This window comes from Pseudophryne corroboree, chromosome 3 (genome assembly GCF_028390025.1).
Source record: "Pseudophryne corroboree isolate aPseCor3 chromosome 3, aPseCor3.hap2, whole genome shotgun sequence".
Classification (NCBI taxonomy): domain Eukaryota; kingdom Metazoa; phylum Chordata; class Amphibia; order Anura; family Myobatrachidae; genus Pseudophryne; species Pseudophryne corroboree.
Genome location: NC_086446.1, coordinates 508,528,233 through 508,548,224, shown reverse-complemented (window position 1 = coordinate 508,548,224; position 19,992 = coordinate 508,528,233). Strand labels below are relative to the sequence as shown.

The window sequence follows — 19,992 nt, the reverse complement described above, 5'->3', positions numbered from 1 at the left end:
TGTAGGGACATATACATGGACCATAAATCTCTAAGTCGCTCCACTGCGGATCATTCCGTGCTAATTTTCTAGCTAGAAAAACATCATTGCATCTGCCGTGTGAAATAAATGTATAGATGCATAACGTGTTATAGGAGATAGTTTGGTCTTTGGTCATTTTTGCCATGTTAGGATTATAAGAATGTGTAGTATGCAAACTGTATGGTTTTAGAATAGGTTAAACAGAACAGAACAAAAACCATAGAGCATTGAGCTGCTAGAGGAACATTAGAGGGTATTAGAATGAAGCTAATTAGTATGTATTTGAAGAGTTACTTGGCAACAAGAGACTGCCTAGAAGGTAATACAAAATGCCAACAAACTAGACAAAGAAGCAGTAAATCAGAGCAGGAGGCCAGCCCTGTTACTAAGATACCGCAGAAGTAAATACACCAGGTGTAAACAGATTATACTCCACTCCGAAACATTTACTTTTATATGTACATTTTGTAAGTACTTTTAAGCTGCTTTTAATTTATTTTAACTTGCTTTTTTATTATTATTTTTTTTTAAACGGCTGTGAGTTTCTCCTTCCTTAACTACTTCCTCCAGTTTTTTTTTGCTAATTGCTTTCATCTTTCCAAAACAAAACTGTCCAGGATTAAGAAATGGAGGCTGCGAAATCCAGGAATCAGTCAGGGAAGTCTGAACCTACGACAGAGAAAGTAGGAACAAGTTTCTTTCACCAGTTGCTTAACAAGCGGATGGTGTTAAACTCCAGGGATGACATGGTAAGTCTTATTTGGTGTATATCTATATTGATATTATATTTGTATAGAGATGTAGGGCCTTATTCTGAGACACACACAATGCTGAGTTAAGCAAATACCTAAAAGAGGAGTAGTTACGATTGTGTGTGTGAAATGTATTGAGCGTTCGAGGGCAGTGACTGGGAGGTAGCTGATCAGACACACAAAGAGGGGGGTAGAATCACATAGTAGCTCTGTCCAGGGCCGTAAGTAGTGCTCTGTATATTAGCAGTGGTGTGTCCAGCTCCTTCCCTGCCGAAGGCTGTCAGGGCCGAGTGTTTTTGTGAATCTGTTAACCCTGGACCAAAGGTGTAGGTGCTGGTGTATGATGTAAGCAGGGAGGACGAAGAAAGTTCAGTTTCATATATTTATTAAAGGCAACAATTCCAGTAAGGTGTTAAATTACAATTATTAGTCACCATATATATACTGACATATTGCAATGAATGGTATAATGCAAAGCAGGAACAGTCTTAAAGATGCATTGAAGAAATGTTCATGCAACTGAGTTTAAACAGGCTTGTGAAGAATTGTCCAAATTAAGCAATTTGAGATGTGGCCACCAGTAAGACTGTTGAATAAATTTGAGAGTCTTTAAGACCCCAGGATGACCCATGAAACATGATGAGTGAGCACAAGTAAGTAGTTGTTTTCGAAGGTTTGTGGCGATAAAGTTTTTGCCAGGCGGAGGAACTAGGACCGGAGAAGTTCAAGTCGTTAGAAAGGATGTAGGACTCACAATGGCTTGAATCGTGGTAGCATCATTTGATTCAGAAGAATTGAAAGACCGAGAAAGGGCATCTGCTTTTTTGTTTTGAGACCCTGGATGATAGGCGAGCTTAAAATTAAATCGGGTGAAGAAAAGAGCCCATCGAGCTTGTCGTAGATTCAAACACTGAGCCGACTGCAGATAAAGAAGATTCTTATGATCAGTATATACTGTAATGGGGTGTTGTGCTCCCTCTAAAAGGTATCTCCACTCCTCAAACGCCAATTTAATGGCGTGTAATTCCTGCTCCCCAATTGCATAATTACGTTCGGCTGGTAGGAACTTACGGGAGAAATATGCGCAGGGATGGACTTTTTCTATCTTCATAGACTTGTGACAACGCGGCTCCCACTGCTTCCGTAGATGCATCTACCTCCACTAGAAAGGGACGGTTCAAATCCGGCTGTCGTAGAATGAGGGCTGACACAAAGGCTTGCTTTAAATCGGAGAAGGCTTTGATTGCTTCAGAAGACCAATGTAGGATTTGCTCCCTTGCGAGTCAGGGCTGTGATGGGTGCGGCCAATGTAGAGTAATTCTTAATGAATTTCCTATAAAAATTAGCAAAGCCAATGAATCGCTGAATCCCCTTTGAGAGTTGTAGGAGTGGACCAGTCTCGGATAGCTTGTACCTTTACAGGATCCATACATAGCTCTGATCCGGAAATAATGTAACCAAGGAATGGTATAGAAGATACTTCAAATGTACACTTCTCCAACTTACAATATAGTCGATTTTTCCTCAAGCGGGTCAGTACATCTTTAACTTGGTGACGGTGAGACTTCAGATCCTGGGAGAATATTAAGATATCATCCAAGTACACTACTAAACACTTGTAGAGAAGATCTCAAAAATGTTCATTCACATAGCTTTGGAAAACTGCAGGTGCATTACAAAGACCAAAAGGCATTACAAGGTATTCGTAATGCTCATTCCGGGTATTAAAGGCAGTCTTCCATTCGTCCCCTGCACGGATGCGGATTAAAATATAGGCTCCACGAAGATCTAATTTTGTAAACACAGTAGCTCCCTTTACCCGGTCAAATAATTCTGGAATTAACGGCAATGGGTACTTGTTCTTCACAGTGATCTCATTAAGTCCGCAATAATCTATGCATGGTCCTAAACCACCCTCTTTCTTCTTAACAAAGAAGAATCCGGCTCCTGCAGGTGAGGAAGATGGTCTAATAAATCCTTTGGTTAAATTCTCTTGTATATAATCAGACATAGCTTGAGTCTCTGGGATGAACAGCGGATAAATTCACCCCCTAGGAGGTGTTTTGTCTGGCACCAAAACGATTGAGGGGGTAAGGAGTCTGACGCTTGTTTACTGAAGACATCCACAAAAGATTGATAGACTGAGGGTAACTCGGGAAGACTGACTGACCGTAGTGGTATAATTGAAGCTAAACAGTCCTTGGTACAAGATTCACCCCACGAAAGAATTTCCATGGTTTGCCAGTTGAATTGTGGATTATGTTTCTGCAGTGAAGATAATCCAAGTATCACATCATGAGAGGCTTTGGGAATCACGAGGAAGGAAATATATTTGGAATGGAGCACACCAACTTTCATCTTGAGACATCCGGTTCGATGAGTAATTATGCCGTCTGGAATACGACTTCCATCTACTGCTGTAACAGCAACTGCTACTTCCAGAGGCACGGTTTGAACTTTAGATCGTATGACAAAGGCTGAGGTGATGAATACGACTTCCATCCACTGCTGTAACAGCAACTGCTACTTCCAGAGGCACGGTTTGAACTTTAGATCGTATGACAAAGGCTGAGGTGATGAAGTTCTCGGCTGCACCGGAATCTAGGAGAGCTGAAACCTTAATTGTAGAGCACGGAGCTTCTAAACGAATAGGCAAAGTTGGCTCTTTCCCAGAATGTGATTCCAAGGTAACACCTAGCTTAACCTCTCTTGAATAAGCTAGGAGTGAGAGTTTCCCGGCCAGAGTTTGCAAGACTTAATGAAATGTTCGGAGGACCCGCAGTACATGCAGAGGCTACCCTGTCGACGACAAATTCGTTCCTCCTCCGTAAGGCGAGAGCGCCCAATCTGCATAGGCTCTTCTGTCGTTACAGGAGACTGAGATGAAAAAGAACCTTGTTGAGGTCTGGGACGATAGTGCGGACTAGATCGCTTGGCCTTGGATTTCTCTAAACATCGCTCTCTGTAGCGCAGGTCAAGTTTATTGCAGATGGAAAATTAATTCATCCAGCTTAGTTGGCACATCACGAATGGTTAAATTATCCTTGATTCTTTCTGAGAGTCCATTCCAAAATGCTGCAACCAGGCCTCCTCATTCCAGTTTAACTCTGAAGACAAAGTGCGAAACTGAATAATATATTGACTAACAGAACGTTAACCTTGACGCAGACGGAGAATCTTCAAAGATGCAGAGGTTGTTCTACCTGGTTCATCGAAGATTTTCCGGAAGGCTAATATGAACTCTTTATAATTAGAGAGAATAGGATCTCCCCTCTCCCACAGTGGTGACGCCCACTCCAAGGCCTGACCGGACAGGAGGGCAATAATATATGCGATCTTAGAATGGGCTGATGGAAAACTAGCAGACAACAGTTTGAACTGGGTCTAGCATTGGTTCAGAAATCCTCTGCAAAGCTTTGGGGATCCATCAAACTTACTTGGCGAAGGTAACTGCAGACGAGACATAGGCACCGTCACTGGAGGAACCGTTGCAGAAGCCGAGACAACCGGAGCTGGAACTTGAACTTGTGGTGTCGTTATAGCCATATGAAGAGCCTCCAAATGATCTGCCATAGTTTGCATAAACTGAGCTATTTTGTGTCTGCATGGACTCCTGATTTTCCAGTCGGGAAAGGATGTTTGCTGTAGCACCGCCTCCTGCGAATTGGTCACCCGACAGATCCATGTGGACAGTGCTTACTGTCAGGGCTGAGTGTTTTTGTGAATCCATTAACCCTAGACCAATCAAAGGTGTAGGTGCTGGTGTGTGATGAAAGCAGGGAGGACGAAGAAAGTTCAGTTTCATATATTAATTAAAGGCAACAATTCCAGTAAGGAGTTAAATGACAATTATTAGTCACCATATATATACTGACGTATTGCAATGAATGGTATAATGCAAAGCAGGAACAGTCTTAAAGATGCATTGAAGAAATGTTCATACAACTGAGTTTAAACAAGCTTGTGAAGAATTGTCCAAATGAAGCAATGACTGGTGCCAAACTGTAAGGAGTGTTAACTGAATATTGCAGACATATATTAATAACTGTAGAGACTTGTACTGAAGCTTAAAGGTTAAACTGGAAGGCTGTGAAGAATTGTCCTTGATTGCAGCAACAATAAATATACAATACTGAATAGAATTCTTGTAAATTGTGAAGAAGCACTGTGAAACTGCAGCAAATGATAATGGTGAAGAATGAGTTAAACTGATAGCTGATTAAACGAGCACCTGAGTTAGTAGAATCTTCCAAAGGCTGTGTGATTGAAGCAGGCAGACAGGGTAACCTCTCACAAGACTCTGGAAATCCACTTGTTTGCCACTGGGAGAGCGATTGACTGACAGCACAGCAGGGAGCTGGTGGATCTTTTGCAGTGAAGGCTGCAGGCAGACCTCTGGGAGCGGAGGCGATATCTGGACCACTAGAATCACACAGAAAACCATGGAGAGAGCACATAGCTAGGGTACAGAGTAGCTACAAGAAAGCACTGGCTCAGAATAACATAATCCCAGCCTACTTAAAGGCAGCGCCAGCATGGGATTGGCTAACACTTACCCACAGGTGTTTCACAAGTACTCTCAGGTGCTCATTTGGTCTCCAGCATGGCCGCCCCCTATACTGCAGACACTCAGTGGTGCCTTTGGCCATTTGGTCCCCGCACTCCTGGCTCCCAGAACCTTCATCACCTTTGCCACTGACCACGCTGCATCCCCACACGGCCGCACAGCACCCCGAGCAACCGTGCCGGCAACGGACGGACCCCAGAACCCGCAGAGGTGAGTGATCGGTTCGTGACAAAGGCATCGCTACTAGTATACATTGCAGTGGGCAGTGACTGTCCTGTGCTTTGCCTCCCTTGGGTCCACAGTGTCTGCAGGGAGAGACGTCATGACGACTGTATGGGGGGATCCGGACTGAAAGTCGACAGTAACTAGGTCGACAATGTCTAGGTCGACCACTATTGGTCGACAGTAACTAGGTCGACAGGGTGTCTAGGTCGACAGGGTCTTTAGGTCGGCATGTTTTAGGTCGACAGGTCAAAAGGTCGACATGATTTTTTCACAATTTTTTTCTTTTTTTTGAACCTTTTCATACTTAACGATACACGTGGACTACGATTGGAACGGTAATCTGTGCCGAGCGAAGCGGTAGCGGAGCGAAGGCACCATGCCCGAAGCATGGCGAGCGAAGCGAGCCATGCGAGGGGACGCGGTGCACTAATTGGGGTTCCCGGTCACTCTACAAAGAAAACAACACCAAAATAACATTAAAAACTCATGTCGACCTTTTGACCTGTCGACCTAGAACATGTCGACCTAAAGACCCTGTCGACCTAGACACCCTGTCGACCTAGTTACTGTCGACCAATAGTGGTCGACCTAGACGTCGACTTTCGATACCACACCCCTGTATGGGCATGATGTGTTAGGGACGCTACTACTGTGTGGGTATAATGTGTAATGTGCACTACTACTGTGCGGGCATAAAGAGGCTAATTTAGGTGCATTTGTTCTTGCTGCTGCTGTTGCTGTCTTTTGCTGTATACAATTGCGATTATATGCTAAAATGGGCAGAAGCTAACCTGAGCATAGGGATGCCCACTGCTATTGCATCATTTCTGTCCGGCAGTATAAAATTGCTGATGCATATGTACCATTGACGCAAGTCGGGTCATGTCGGAGAATCCTGCGTGCCTCTAAAGATGCGCAGGCTGAACTGCCCTACCGGGATTCTGAGGGCTCTCCAGTAACAAGTAAGGTCGCAACTGCTAATTGATGCATACCCAGAAAATGCACCATCTTTTGGTGACTTAAACACTTAACTCTCACGTTAGAGGCCATACTCTGGTGGAGAATTTTCACCTAGCATGGGGCTGGTGCAAGTTTTGATGGTGTGTTTGATAGTTGCATCTAAAGAGGCACCTAGCACAATGTCAGCACCTAAGTGGGCGTCCCAGTCCTTGCACATCCAGACACACATTTATACACCAGGGGGAGAGCTATCACTAGCATTAGCATAAAGTTGCAATTGCAACTATGGTAAAAGACACTAATGTGGTGGCAGCAGCATGGGACTCAGAATCAGCCCCATAGTGGGGGGGGGGGGGGGGGGGGGGGGCGAGATGCTGGCTCTGGCAAAGTGCCAGATTAACAACAGAGCAGCAAGGGGCAGTTTTTTCATGGCACCCCTAAGCCAAAAGTTTCTAGTTGAGACATTTATAAATAAATATTTCATTAAGTAAATTGTGTTTGTATTCCATCCTTAGGTTCAATTGTGTGGCGACTGTTTTTGTTTCTCCACATATGTTATGACTGACAGCCACCAGCACCGGTTTTGCCTATTACATTGACCATAAATAATCTGAATTGGTCCTGAGGCACCCCTGCAAGTTTCCTGTGGCAATATCTCCCAACCCAACCTCTTCGCTCTTCACAAGACCTGCGTCTCTCATCCACTCTCATTACTCGCTCCCACTCACGATTGCAGGACTTTCATCGGGCTGCACCCACTCTGTGGAATGCCCTACCATGCACAATAAGACTCTCCTCTAGTCTCCAAACCTTCAAGCGTTCCCTGAAAGCTCACCTCTTCAGGCATGCATAACAAATTCCAGAACCACCCACATAACTTTCATAAACCTTCCTATCAAATTGCATCCACTCTGCACAGTCCACACATATCCTCACATATCTTCTCATCCTTCCTCTTGACCCCAGTTCATCATTGCTGTATGACCATATCATACAGCCCACCAAGAACCTTTGCAATCTGGCGGACAACTATGCAATAGATAGCACCTTTCCTTGTGTATACATGTCTATTTCCCTATAGATTGTAAGCTTGCGAGCAGGGCTTTCCTACCTCTATGACTGTATGTTATTACCCAGTTATGTTATATCATTGTTATTTCCAATTGTAAAGCGCAACGGAATTTGCTGCGCTATATAAGAAACTGTTAATAAATAAATAAATAAACCCAGTTTGAGAACCACTGTTATATACTATACGATCAGAGCCGGCCTTAGGCATAGGCAAACTAGGCAAATGCCTAGGGCATTTGGTATGCTTAGGGGCACCAGCAGCTTCTGCTGATTAAAATGATATGCGGCATGCCTATATTCTGTGTGTGACTGCGGCTGTATCTGCATACGAAATGCTACGTTGCAGTGTTTACCTGGAAATCACTGTAATGTAGCATTTTGTATGCAGATACAGCCGCAGTCGCACACAGCATATAAGCATGCTGCATATCATTTTAATCCGCAAAAGCTGCTTGTGCATCCTAGCCACATACTGTAGTAATGCAAATAAGATGCATTTTTATAAACAAAAGGCGCCCAACGTTAGCAGAGCTGCCAGCTGACTCATGCCTGGCATCTCCTGCAGAACTAGTGGCGGTGCTAGGGGGCAACAGCCAAAATCTTGCCTAGGGCATCATATTGGTTAGGGCCGGCTCTGTATACGATGTAGCAGATGATGTGATGGTCATACAATTTCAGTAAATCCCAGGATACGTTATAAAGAGTGTACACAGTATGCAATCTTCCGAATGATGGCACGATATATCATGACGCAGGATGGTATCCAATTAATTGTTGCTCCTGTAAACTATGTGCGGTCATGGATACACACTACACGTTGTGTACCACATCATACATCACATCGCCCCATCTGATGTGCAGTACATCGCAACGCCCCATGTGTCATGCAGCACATCATACATCACATCACCTCATCTGATATGGTGCACATCATACATCGCATAGCCCCATCTGTTGTGCAGCACATCGTACATTGCATCACCTCATCTGATGTGCAGCACATCGTACATAACATCACCCCATCTGACTTGCAGCACATCGTACATCACGTCACCCCATCTGACTTGCAGCACATGGTACATCACGTCACCCCATCTGACTTGCAGCACATTGTACATCACGTCACCCCATCTTACTTGCAGCACATCGTACATCACGTCACCCCAGCTGATGTGTACCACATCAGATGGGACAATGTGATAAATGACAGGTTTGGGTGTACACACTATAAGATGGTCATTCTGTTCCACCTCAGGATGATATATTGGAGGGTAGATCTTATAGTGTGTACCTAGCTTTACACCCAAACAAGTTTTGATAGTGAAAAACACATTCACCCTTATGTTTGAGCTAAAAAAAAAACCTCTATAATGCATTGGCATACATCCAACTGTCCCAATTTTCGTGGGACAGTCCTGTTTTTTTGGGACTGTCCCGCTGTCCCACCCGCGGACTGCAGTGTACCGCGGTGGGGGGGCAGTTGGGAGGCTCCTATCACTTCTGCTCTGCTACGCACACAGCGTCTATTCAGTGGAGACAGAGGGAGAGGGGGCATGCCAGCAGCTACAGAGTGCTGGGCATGCCCCCTCAGTGACGAAAATGGGGGCATGGCTCACGATCGCGGGCTCTCCCACTAAGCCATGACCCCTTTCCCATAGGACAAGCCCCTTTTCGGGTGCGCGTGCGCAGGTATCCCTCTTCATGGGTTTCTAGTGTTGGGAGGTATGCATAGGTATGATCTTATTTCTCATGTACAAATGAACACAACACACGTTTCATACACAGCAAACTATTGCTTCTGTTTTACTTGACATAAATCTCAAGATAAATTGTGTTTTTTGTTTTCACTTAAGCAAAAACTGTTTTTCTTTAGAAATCGCTTCTTCATCGGCTGATCTTTGTGTCTAAGATTTCTCCAGAGTTGGCGGATAAGAGAGACCTTGGAGGTGCAGTAAGACAATTCTATAATACATGTTACGTATGACACAGTAACAGATGTTTACAGTGGGGGTCATTCCGAGTTGATCGCTTGCTAGCAACTTTTTGCAATGCTGCGATCAGGTTAAAACTAGAGATGAGCGCCTGAAATTTTTCGGGTTTTGTGTTTTGGTTTTGGGTTCGGTTCCGCGGCCGTGTTTTGGGTTCGACCGCGTTTTGGCAAAACCTCACCGAATTTTTTTTGTCGGATTCGGGTGTGTTTTGGATTCGGGTGTTTTTTTCAAAAAACACTAAAAAACAGCTTAAATCATTGAATTTGCGGTCATTTTGATCCCATAGTATTATTAACCTCAATAACCATAATTTATACTCATTTTCAGTCTATTCTGAACACCTCACACCTCACAATATTATTTTTAGTCCTAAAATTTGCACCGAGGTCGCTGTGTGACTAAGATAAGCGACCCAAGTGGCCGACACAAACACCTGGCCCATCTAGGAGTGGCACTGCAGTGTCACGCAGGATGGCCCTTCAAAAAAATACTCCCCAAACAGCACATGACGCAAAGAAAAAAAGAGGCGCAATGAGGTAGCTGACTGTGTGAGTAAGACTAGCGACCCTAGTGGCCGACACAAACACCGGGCCCATCTAGGAGTGGCACTGCAGTGTCACGCAGGATGTCCCTTCCAAAAAACCCTCCCCAAACAGCACATGACGCAAAGAAAAAAAGAGGCGCAATGAGGTAGCTGACTGTGTGAGTAAGACTAGCGACCCTAGTGGCCGACACAAACACCGGGCCCATCTAGGAGTGGCACTGCAGTGTCACGCAGGATGGCCCTTCCAAAAAACCCTCCCCAAACAGCACATGACGCAAAGAAAAAGAAAAGAAAAAAGAGGTGCAAGATGGAATTGTCCTTGGGCCCTCCCACCCTTATGTTGTATAAACAAAACAGGACATGCACACTTTAACCAACCCATCATTTCAGTGACAGGGTCTGCCACACGACTGTGACTGATATGACGGGTTGGTTTGGACCCCCCCCAAAAAAGAATCAATTAATCTCTCCTTGCACAAACTGGCTCTACAGAGGCAAGATGTCCACCTCATCATCACCCTCCGATATATCACCGTGTACATCCCCCTCCTCACAGATTATCAATTCGTCCCCACTGGAATCCACCATCTCAGCTCCCTGTGTACTTTGTGGAGGCAATTGCTGCTGGTCAATGTCTCCGCGGAGGAATTGATTATAATTCATTTTAATGAACATCATCTTCTCCACATTTTCTGGATGTAACCTCGTACGCCGATTGCTGACAAGGTGAGCGGCGGCACTAAACACTCTTTCGGAGTACACACTTGTGGGAGGGCAACTTAGGTAGAATAAAGCCAGTTTGTGCAAGGGCCTCCAAATTGCCTCTTTTTCCTGCCAGTATAAGTACGGACTGTGTGACGTGCCTACTTGGATGCGGTCACTCATATAATCCTCCACCATTCTATCAATGTTGAGAGAATCATATGCAGTGACAGTAGACGACATGTCCGTAATCGTTGTCAGGTCCTTCAGTCCGGACCAGATGTCAGCATCAGCAGTCGCTCCAGACTGCCCTGCATCACCGCCAGCGGGTGGGCTCGGAATTCTGAGCCTTTTCCTCGCACCCCCAGTTGCGGGAGAATGTGAAGGAGGAGATGTTGACAGGTCGCGTTCCGCTTGACTTGACAATTTTGTCACCAGCAGGTCTTTCAACCCCAGCAGACTTGTGTCTGCCGGAAAGAGAGATCCAAGGTAGGCTTTAAATCTAGGATCGAGCACGGTGGCCAAAATGTAGTGCTCTGATTTCAACAGATTGACCACCCGTGAATCCTTGTTAAGCGAATTAAGGGCTCCATCCACAAGTCCCACATGCCTAGCGGAATCGCTCCGTGTTAGCTCCTCCTTCAATGTCTCCAGCTTCTTCTGCAAAAGCCTGATGAGGGGAATGACCTGACTCAGGCTGGCAGTGTCTGAACTGACTTCACGTGTGGCAAGTTCAAAGGGCATCAGAACCTTGCACAACGTTGAAATCATTCTCCACTGCGCTTGAGACAGGTGCATTCCACCTACTATATCGTGCTCAATTGTATAGGCTTGAATGGCCTTTTGCTGCTCCTCCAACCTCTGAAGCATATAGAGGGTTGAATTCCACCTCGTTACCACTTCTTGCTTCAGATGATGGCAGGGCAGGTTCAGTAGTTTTTGGTGGTGCTCCAGTCTTCTGTACGTGGTGCCTGTACGCCGAAAGTGTCCCGCAATTCTTCTGGCCACCGACAGCATCTCTTGCACGCCCCTGTCGTTTTTTAAAAAATTCTGCACCACCAAATTCAAGGTATGTGCAAAACATGGGACGTGCTGGAATTTGCCCATATTTAATGCACACACAATATTGCTGGCGTTGTCCGATGCCACAAATCCACAGGAGAGTCCAATTGGGGTAAGCCATTCCGCGATGATCTTCCTCAGTTGCCGTAAGAGGTTTTCAGCTGTGTGCGTATTCTGGAAAGCGGTGATACAAAGCGTAGCCTGCCTAGGAAAGAGTTGGCGTTTGCGAGATGCTGCTACTGGTGCCGCCGCTGCTGTTCTTGCGGCGGGAGTCCATACATCTACCCAGTGGGCTGTCACAGTCATATAGTCCTGACCCTGCCCTGCTCCACTTGTCCACATGTCCATGGTTAAGTGGACATTGGGTACAACTGCATTTTTTAGGACACTGGTGAGTCTTTTTCTGACGTCCGTGTACATTCTCGGTATCGCCTGCCTAGAGAAGTGGAACCTAGATGGTATTTGGTAACGGGGGCACACTGCCTCAATAAATTGTCTAGTTCCCTGTGAACTAACGGCGGATACCGGACGCACGTCTAACACCAACATAGTTGTCAAGGCCTCAGTTATCCGCTTTGCAGCAGGATGACTGCTGTGATATTTCATCTTCCTCGCAAAGGACTGTTGAACAGTCAATTGCTTACTGGAAGTAGTACAAGTGGGCTTACGACTTCCCCTCTGGGATGACCATCGACTCCCAGCAGCAACAACAGCAGCGCCAGCAGCAGTAGGCGTTACACGCAAGGATGCATCGGAGGAATCCCAGGCAGGAGAGGACTCGTCAGAATTGCCAGTGACATTGCCTGCAGGACTATTGGCATTCCTGGGGAAGGAGGAAATTGACACTGAGGGAGTTGGTGGGGTGGTTTGCGTGAGCTTGGTTACAAGAGGAAGGGATTTACTGGTCAGTGGACTGCTTCCGCTGTCACCCAAAGTTTTTGAACTTGTCACTGACTTATTATGAATGCGCTGCAGGTGACGTATAAGGGAGGATGTTCCGAGGTGGTTAACGTCCTTACCCCTACTTATTACAGCTTGACAAAGGGAACACACGGCTTGACACCTGTTGTCCGCATTTCTGGTGAAATACTTCCACACCGAAGAGCTGATTTTTTGGGTATTTTCACCAGGCATGTCAACGGCCATATTCCTACCACGGACAACAGGTGTCTCCCCGGGTGCCTGACTTAAACAAACCACCTCACCATCAGAATCCTCCTGGTCAATTTCCTCCCCAGCGCCAGCAACACCCATATCCTCCTCATCCTGGTGTACTTCAACACTGACATCTTCAATCTGACTATCAGGAACTGGACTGCGGGTGCTCCTTCCATCACTTGCAGGGGGCGTGCAAATGGTGGAAGGCGCATGCTCTTCACGTCCAGTGTTGGGAAGGTCAGGCATCGCAACCGAAACAATTGGAGTCGGACTCTCCTTGTGGATTTGGGATTTCGAAGAACGCACAGTTCTTTGCGGTGCTACTGCTTTTGCCAGCTTTAGTCTTTTCATTTTTCTAGCGAGAGGCTGAGTGCTTCCATCCTCATGTGAAGCTGAACCACTAGCCATGAACATAGGCCAGGGCCTCAGCCGTTCCTTGCCACTCCGTGTGGTAAATGGCATATTGGCAAGTTTACGCTTCTCCTCCGACAATTTTATTTTAGGTTTTGGAGTCCTTTTTTTACTGATATTTGGTGTTTTGGATTTGACATGCTCTGTACTATGACATTGGGCATCGGCCTTGGCAGACGACGTTGCTGGCATTTCATCGTCTCGGCCATGACTAGTGGCAGCAGCTTCAGCACGAGGTGGAAGTGGATCTTGATCTTTCCCTAATTTTGGAACCTCAACATTTTTGTTCTCCATATTTTAATAGGCACAACTAAAAGGCACCTCAGGTAAACAATGGAGATGGATGGATTGGATACTAGTATACAATTATGGACGGGCTGCCGAGTGCCGACACAGAGGTAGCCACAGCCGTGAACTACCGCACTGTACTGTGTCTGCTGCTAATATATAGACTGGTTGATAAAGAGATAGTATACTCGTAACTAGTATGTATGTATAAAGAAAGAAAAAAAAACCACGGTTAGGTGGTATATACAATTATGGACGGGCTGCCGAGTGCCGACACAGAGGTAGCCACAGCCGTGAACTACCGCACTGTACTGTGTCTGCTGCTAATATATAGACTGGTTGATAAAGAGATAGTATACTCGTAACTAGTATGTATGTATAAAGAAAGAAAAAAAAACCACGGTTAGGTGGTATATACAATTATGGACGGGCTGCCGAGTGCCGACACAGAGGTAGCCACAGCCGTGAACTACCGCACTGTACTGTGTCTGCTGCTAATATAGACTGGTTGATAAAGAGATAGTATACTCGTAACTAGTATGTATGTATAAAGAAAGAAAAAAAAACCACGGTTAGGTGGTATATACAATTATGGACGGGCTGCCGAGTGCCGACACAGAGGTAGCCACAGCCGTGAACTACCGCACTGTACTGTGTCTGCTGCTAATATAGACTGGTTGATAAAGAGATAGTATACTCGTAACTAGTATGACTATAAAGAAAGAAAAAAAAACCACGGTTAGGTGGTATATACAATTATGGACGGGCTGCCGAGTGCCGACACAGAGGTAGCCACAGCCGTGAACTACCGCACTGTACTGTGTCTGCTGCTAATATAGACTGGTTGATAAAGAGATAGTATACTACTAATATTATATATACTGGTGGTCAGGTCACTGGTCACTAGTCACACTGGCAGTGGCACTCCTGCAGCAAAAGTGTGCACTGTTTAATTTAATATAATATTATGTACTCCTGGCTCCTGCTATAACCTATAACTGGCACTGCAGTGCTCCCCAGTCTCCCCCACAATTATAAGCTGTGTGAGCTGAGCGCAGTCAGATATATATATACATTGATGCAGCACACTGGGCTGAGCAGTGCACACAGATATGGTATGTGACTGAGTCACTGTGTGTATCGTTTTTTTCAGGCAGAGAACGGATATATTAAATAAAACAAACAACTGCACTGTCTGGTGGTCACTGTGGTCGTCAGTCACTAAACTCTGCACTCTCTTCTACAGTATCACAGCCTCAGGTCAATCTCTCTCTCTCTCTCTCAACCCTAATCTAAATGGAGAGGACGCCAGCCACGTCCTCTCCCTATCAATCTCAATGCACGTGTGAAAATGGCGGCGACGCGCGGCTCCTTATATAGAATCCGAGTCTCGCGAGAATCCGACAGCGTCATGATGACGTTCGGGCGCGCTCGGGTTAACCGAGCAAGGCGGGAGGATCCGAGTCTGCTCGGATCCGTGAAAAAAACCATGAAGTTCTGGCGGGTTCGGATTCAGAGAAACCGAACCCGCTCATCTCTAGTTAAAACTCGACAAAACTGTGCATGTATATGCACCACAATGCGCAGGTGCATTGTATGGGTACAAAGAGGATCGGTGCTGGGTGATGGATTTAACAAAGAATCCATTCGCACAGTCGATCGCAAGGTGATTGACAGAAAGAGGGCGTTTACGGGTGTCAACTGACCATTTTCTGGGAGTGTTTGGGAAAACGCAGGCGTGTCCAAGCGTTTGTAGGGCGGGTGTCTGACGTCAATTCCGGGACCAAAAAGACTGAAGTGATCGCAGCGGCTGTGTAAGTCCAGAGCTACTCAGAAACTGGACAAACTGTTTTTGTACCGCTCGGCTGCAAAGGCGCTCGCACACTTGCAAAGCAAAAATAGACTCCCTCCCCCATAGGCGGCGACTATCTGATCGCGGCGCTGCAAAAAGTTGCTAGCGAGCGATCAATCGGAATGACCCCCAGAGTGCAGAACTTGGGGCTTGCAAAGCTTTTCTAATGTGAAAATGTGTTTACTTGTGCAACTATGAATTGGCGTTATAATAGTTCAAAACTTAATATTGCTATAACTTTAGTATTAAATTACTACCCAATCCATTCATGTACTTTCCACTGCTCACTTTAGTCTAAGTGAAGTCCTGTACACTCCAGACAAACGGGGAATGGCCCCTAAGTGCACCCTCTTCACAACTTGTATCTCATTTAAATAATCTTAGGGGTCTATTTACTAAGTCCTGGATGGAGATAAAGTGCCTCTGTGCAAAGGGGGTCATTCCGAGTTGATCGCTCGCTGCCGAATTTTGCAGCACAGCGATCAGGTAAAAAAACTGCAAAACTGCGCTTGCGTATGTGCCGCAATGCGCTCACACGTCGTACAGCCACAAAGAGCATCGCTGCTGTGCACTGGATCTAGCGAAGATTCCATTCACACAGCCGATCGCAAGGACATTGACAGGAAGAGGGCGTTATGGGTGTCAACTAACCGTTTTCTGGGAGTGTTTGGGAAAACGCAAGCATGTCCAGGCGTTTGCATGGCGGGTATCTGACGTCAATTCCGGGACCTTCGTCGCTGCAATCTTCGCACAGGATAAGTAACTACAGGGCTGGTCTTGTTTTGCACAAAATGTTTTTGTACCGCTCGGCTGCACAGGCGTTCACACACTTGCAAAGCGAAAATACACTCCCCCGTGGACAGCGACTATGCGTTTGCACGGCGGTTAAAAGTAGCTAGCGAGCGATCAACTCGGAATGAGGGCCAAAGTATCAGCCAATCGGCTCCTAACTGTCATTTTTTAAACACAGCCTGTGGCATGGCAGTTAGGAGCCGATTGGCTGGTACTTTATCTCCAGTGACTTTATTTCCATCCAAGGATTAGTAAATAGACCCCTTAGTCCACAAAGAGAATTAGCATGTTCTCTATCATCCACAGGGGACACAGTGGACACGAGACTATTCAGCATAGAACGCTAATGTGCGGAAATCCCTATTTGGCAATCTCTGCACTTCTGTGCATACATGCACACCACTGCGCGCATGCGAGAGGACTAAGACTGCAATCGGATGCAATCGCAATCTAAGTCCTGGCAGGGGACGTCGACGGGACAGCGATGCATCGTTTTGGGGGAGGCATTGTGGGGGCACGGTCCGGACAATGCAGGCGTGGGGTGGGCCGCGTGACCCAAAACATGGCAGCAGGGGGCTAACCTTAAGATGTGAGCGCATCGCTTTTTATCGATGCATTCTCAATTCATTATATTATATATTAGGATGCGTACCCTGGGTACTGTGGCAGGCCCAGCAGAGAAGGGTGCCTTGCAAGCACTGCCTGCTGCCAGCCATCATTGCACCTCGCCACCCGCCGACTATGCGCCGCTCCTCCCACCCACCATTGCGGGGCACAGCCCGGCACCTGCTGCTTGGCCTCACCGTCAGTTCCTGGTCCCAGAAGGTGAGGGTGGATTTTGCCACAGAGAGACATTGAAGGGAAAGGGGGGAGGCGGGGGGGATGGGGGAAACACTGCACTGGACATAGAATGAAGGGTAGGGGGGAGACACACAGAGATACGAAATGATTGCGGGGGGAGAGGAGGAAGAGACACAAGGAGACATAGAATGAAGCGGTGGAGACACAGAGAGACATACTGGCAGATGTATGAAAGTGCACTGTGGGTTTATTTTCCCACAGCACACTGTTATGGTGCCCATACACTAGTGCGATTAAATCGGATGAAAACTGTCAAATCTCATGTGTTTTACCTCTGATCTGATCCGATGCGCGGTCCCGTGAGTATCGGATCGGAGCCCCTAGATTGGAAGTACTGCACTATAGATATATGGGGTCACATACAATGCATCATATGCAAAAGGACTGCATACGATGTATCATATGCAATCCTGCCACCGGGAAGCTTCCGGGCGGTTCAAGGGTGATCGTATGCGACCTCTCCCCTCTGAAAAGTCACATAAGTGTATTGCCAGCTTAAGACTGCAATTAGTGCTTCTCTTTAATGAATGAATGAATGGTGTTTAACCGCCATGTGTTGTGTTCGCAGCAGACCCCCGCTGCTTACATCCTCCCCTTTGTAACGGACAATGAGGGAGGCAATGTATGTCTGCACGCGCTGTTCAGCTCCAAAGACGTCTGTCCTATAATTCCAGCTCTGGCATGGCGTTGCAGATTTCCTTAGCATGCTGGTTTTTAACATGAAGACATTGCTGTCTTCTTCAATAAAGCTTGATTGCTTTTGACAGGTTAACTGCGCATGCTTTTTGTCTCGCCGCAGGGCTTGCTGGAAGCAGAGGGCGACATGCCCACTACTACACCAGATGGTGATAAAGTATGATGAAGAGGGAGGACGCTTATCACCAGACAGGTGAACTAACGCCCTCCCAAATCGACGGGTGCCTGCATCATTCATTTTGGCAGAGGGAAAGCCCACTTCTGTGGGGGAAAGGAGTGGGGGGGCGGGAAGACACAGAGAGACATAGAGTTAAGCGGGGGAAGGGGGGGATGGTGGTGTGTGCAGTGGCGTCGAGAAGGAGAGGGAGGGAGAGCGGGTACTCTTTATGTGGCCCTGGACCAGTTGGAGGGTCCCGGATCATGTTGCCCACTCTTCCCCATTGTAGACAGCGGCTCTTGGAGTGGGGAGAGGGAGAGAACTGACTGCTGCTCCTGGTGCCTCTCTCCCCATCCTTTCTCTGGGGAGAGAAGCAGCTGCAGAAGCAGTCAGTCCTTTCTCTCCCTGTGTGATGTGTGCGGGGTGAGCTCACACCCATCACCACCCTCAGCCTCCATCGCCAGTTGGTCCTCACACAGGTGCCCACCTGTGCTGTGTGCACGCTCGCATGGCCGCACAGAAGCTAAACGTTTTTATATCTCCTCCTAAGGAAGGAGGCTGGCCACACCTCCCTGCATTGGCCACATACCTTCCCAGTACTTGGGTAAGGCACAGCTGTCGGCGCCCCTAAATATTCTACCTACTCAGAATCACTGTGGGTCCAGTCGGTTACTCAGTCTGTGCAGGGTTTGGCACTAGACAAAGACCATCTGTCCAAGCACAAGCCTACCAGACTGGAAAGCTCTACTGTACATCCCTATCTGGCTATGATTCAGACTCAGATGTTTCCTCAGATCACAAGGATAATCTCTCTATTACTGTGCCATAGATATCGATACCTCCTCTATCCTTGAAGGCTCCCTACCTCAAGTGATTATTGAGGCCCTGATCAATGCAGTTAAATCTTTTGAAGTCAAAAGCCATGGTTTTTAAATGGCAAAAGAAGGTGGCGGCTGAGTTCCTTTCTTCTGCTCAACTTGAGGACCTCCTAGCGGAGGCTTGGGCTCCACCTAACAAGTGCTTCCAGGTCTTCGGAAAAAAGTGCTTTGCTACTTTTTATCCACTACCAGCTGTGGATAGGGCCAAATGACAATCCCCTCCTCCAGGAGATGCTCACATCGCCCGGCAAGTCAAATCTACTACCTCCCTAACATAGTCTGCCTTAAGGTGACAACAGATAGGAAACTGGAGAACTTCCTTAAAGTGATTTACTCTAATGTGGGAGATACTGCACACCCAGCCCTTGCATCCATTAGGGTGGCTAAGGCCATCGGATGATGTGCGGATTCTCTTCAAAACATTATCCATTATGGTGTCCACAGAATGGAGTTGTTGTTTATGGTAGAACATATCAGGGAAGCAGGCTCCCATCTTGGCAAGGCGGCCATTGACACAGGTATCCTAACCTCTAATATGTTGGCTTCCGCTCTGTTGGCCAGGAGATCCCTCTGGCAACATATCAAATACATAAGCCATCAGGGCAGCACTCGCCATGAAGGAAATGTGTCGCATTCCTCAGTGGGCAGATTGTCATTTACCAGCTCTGTCAGTGGTCTACATCTCTGGAGTCCAAAATTGGGAGGCAGACTTTTTAAGCTGTCAGGACATTCACTATGGTGAGTGGGCCTTACACACTAACGTCTTTCAGCTCCTGATTCTCCGATGGGGCCTGCCAGACATCGACATGATGGCATCTCGACACAACTGCAAACTGCTGACATATTGCTCGTCAGGCATGCCCAGGGGGAGACCATTTCTGTCTTAAACGCAACACCCACCACCTGAGACACTGACCTACATGGGTAGGTGTCATTTGTGTTCAAAGTAATCTGGAAGAGGAGCCCCAGCTACATACACATTTTTTTTAATCATTATTATTTGC

At 46.7% G+C, this 19,992-nt stretch overlaps 1 protein-coding gene across 1 annotated transcript in view; it reads left to right on the top strand.

Annotated features, from left to right (window-relative positions):
- The first annotated feature begins 366 nt into the window (after positions 1–366).
- The window catches only part of LOC135057950 (testis-expressed protein 47-like), a 38,830-nt gene continuing 19,204 nt past the window's right edge, over positions 367–19,992 (top strand). The window contains exons 1-3 of the mRNA XM_063963645.1: positions 367–488; positions 639–770; positions 9,470–9,542. Of these exons, the coding sequence (XP_063819715.1) occupies positions 648–770; positions 9,470–9,542 (196 nt within the window). The 5' untranslated portion in view covers positions 367–488; positions 639–647. The remainder of the gene's footprint in view (positions 489–638; positions 771–9,469; positions 9,543–19,992) is intronic.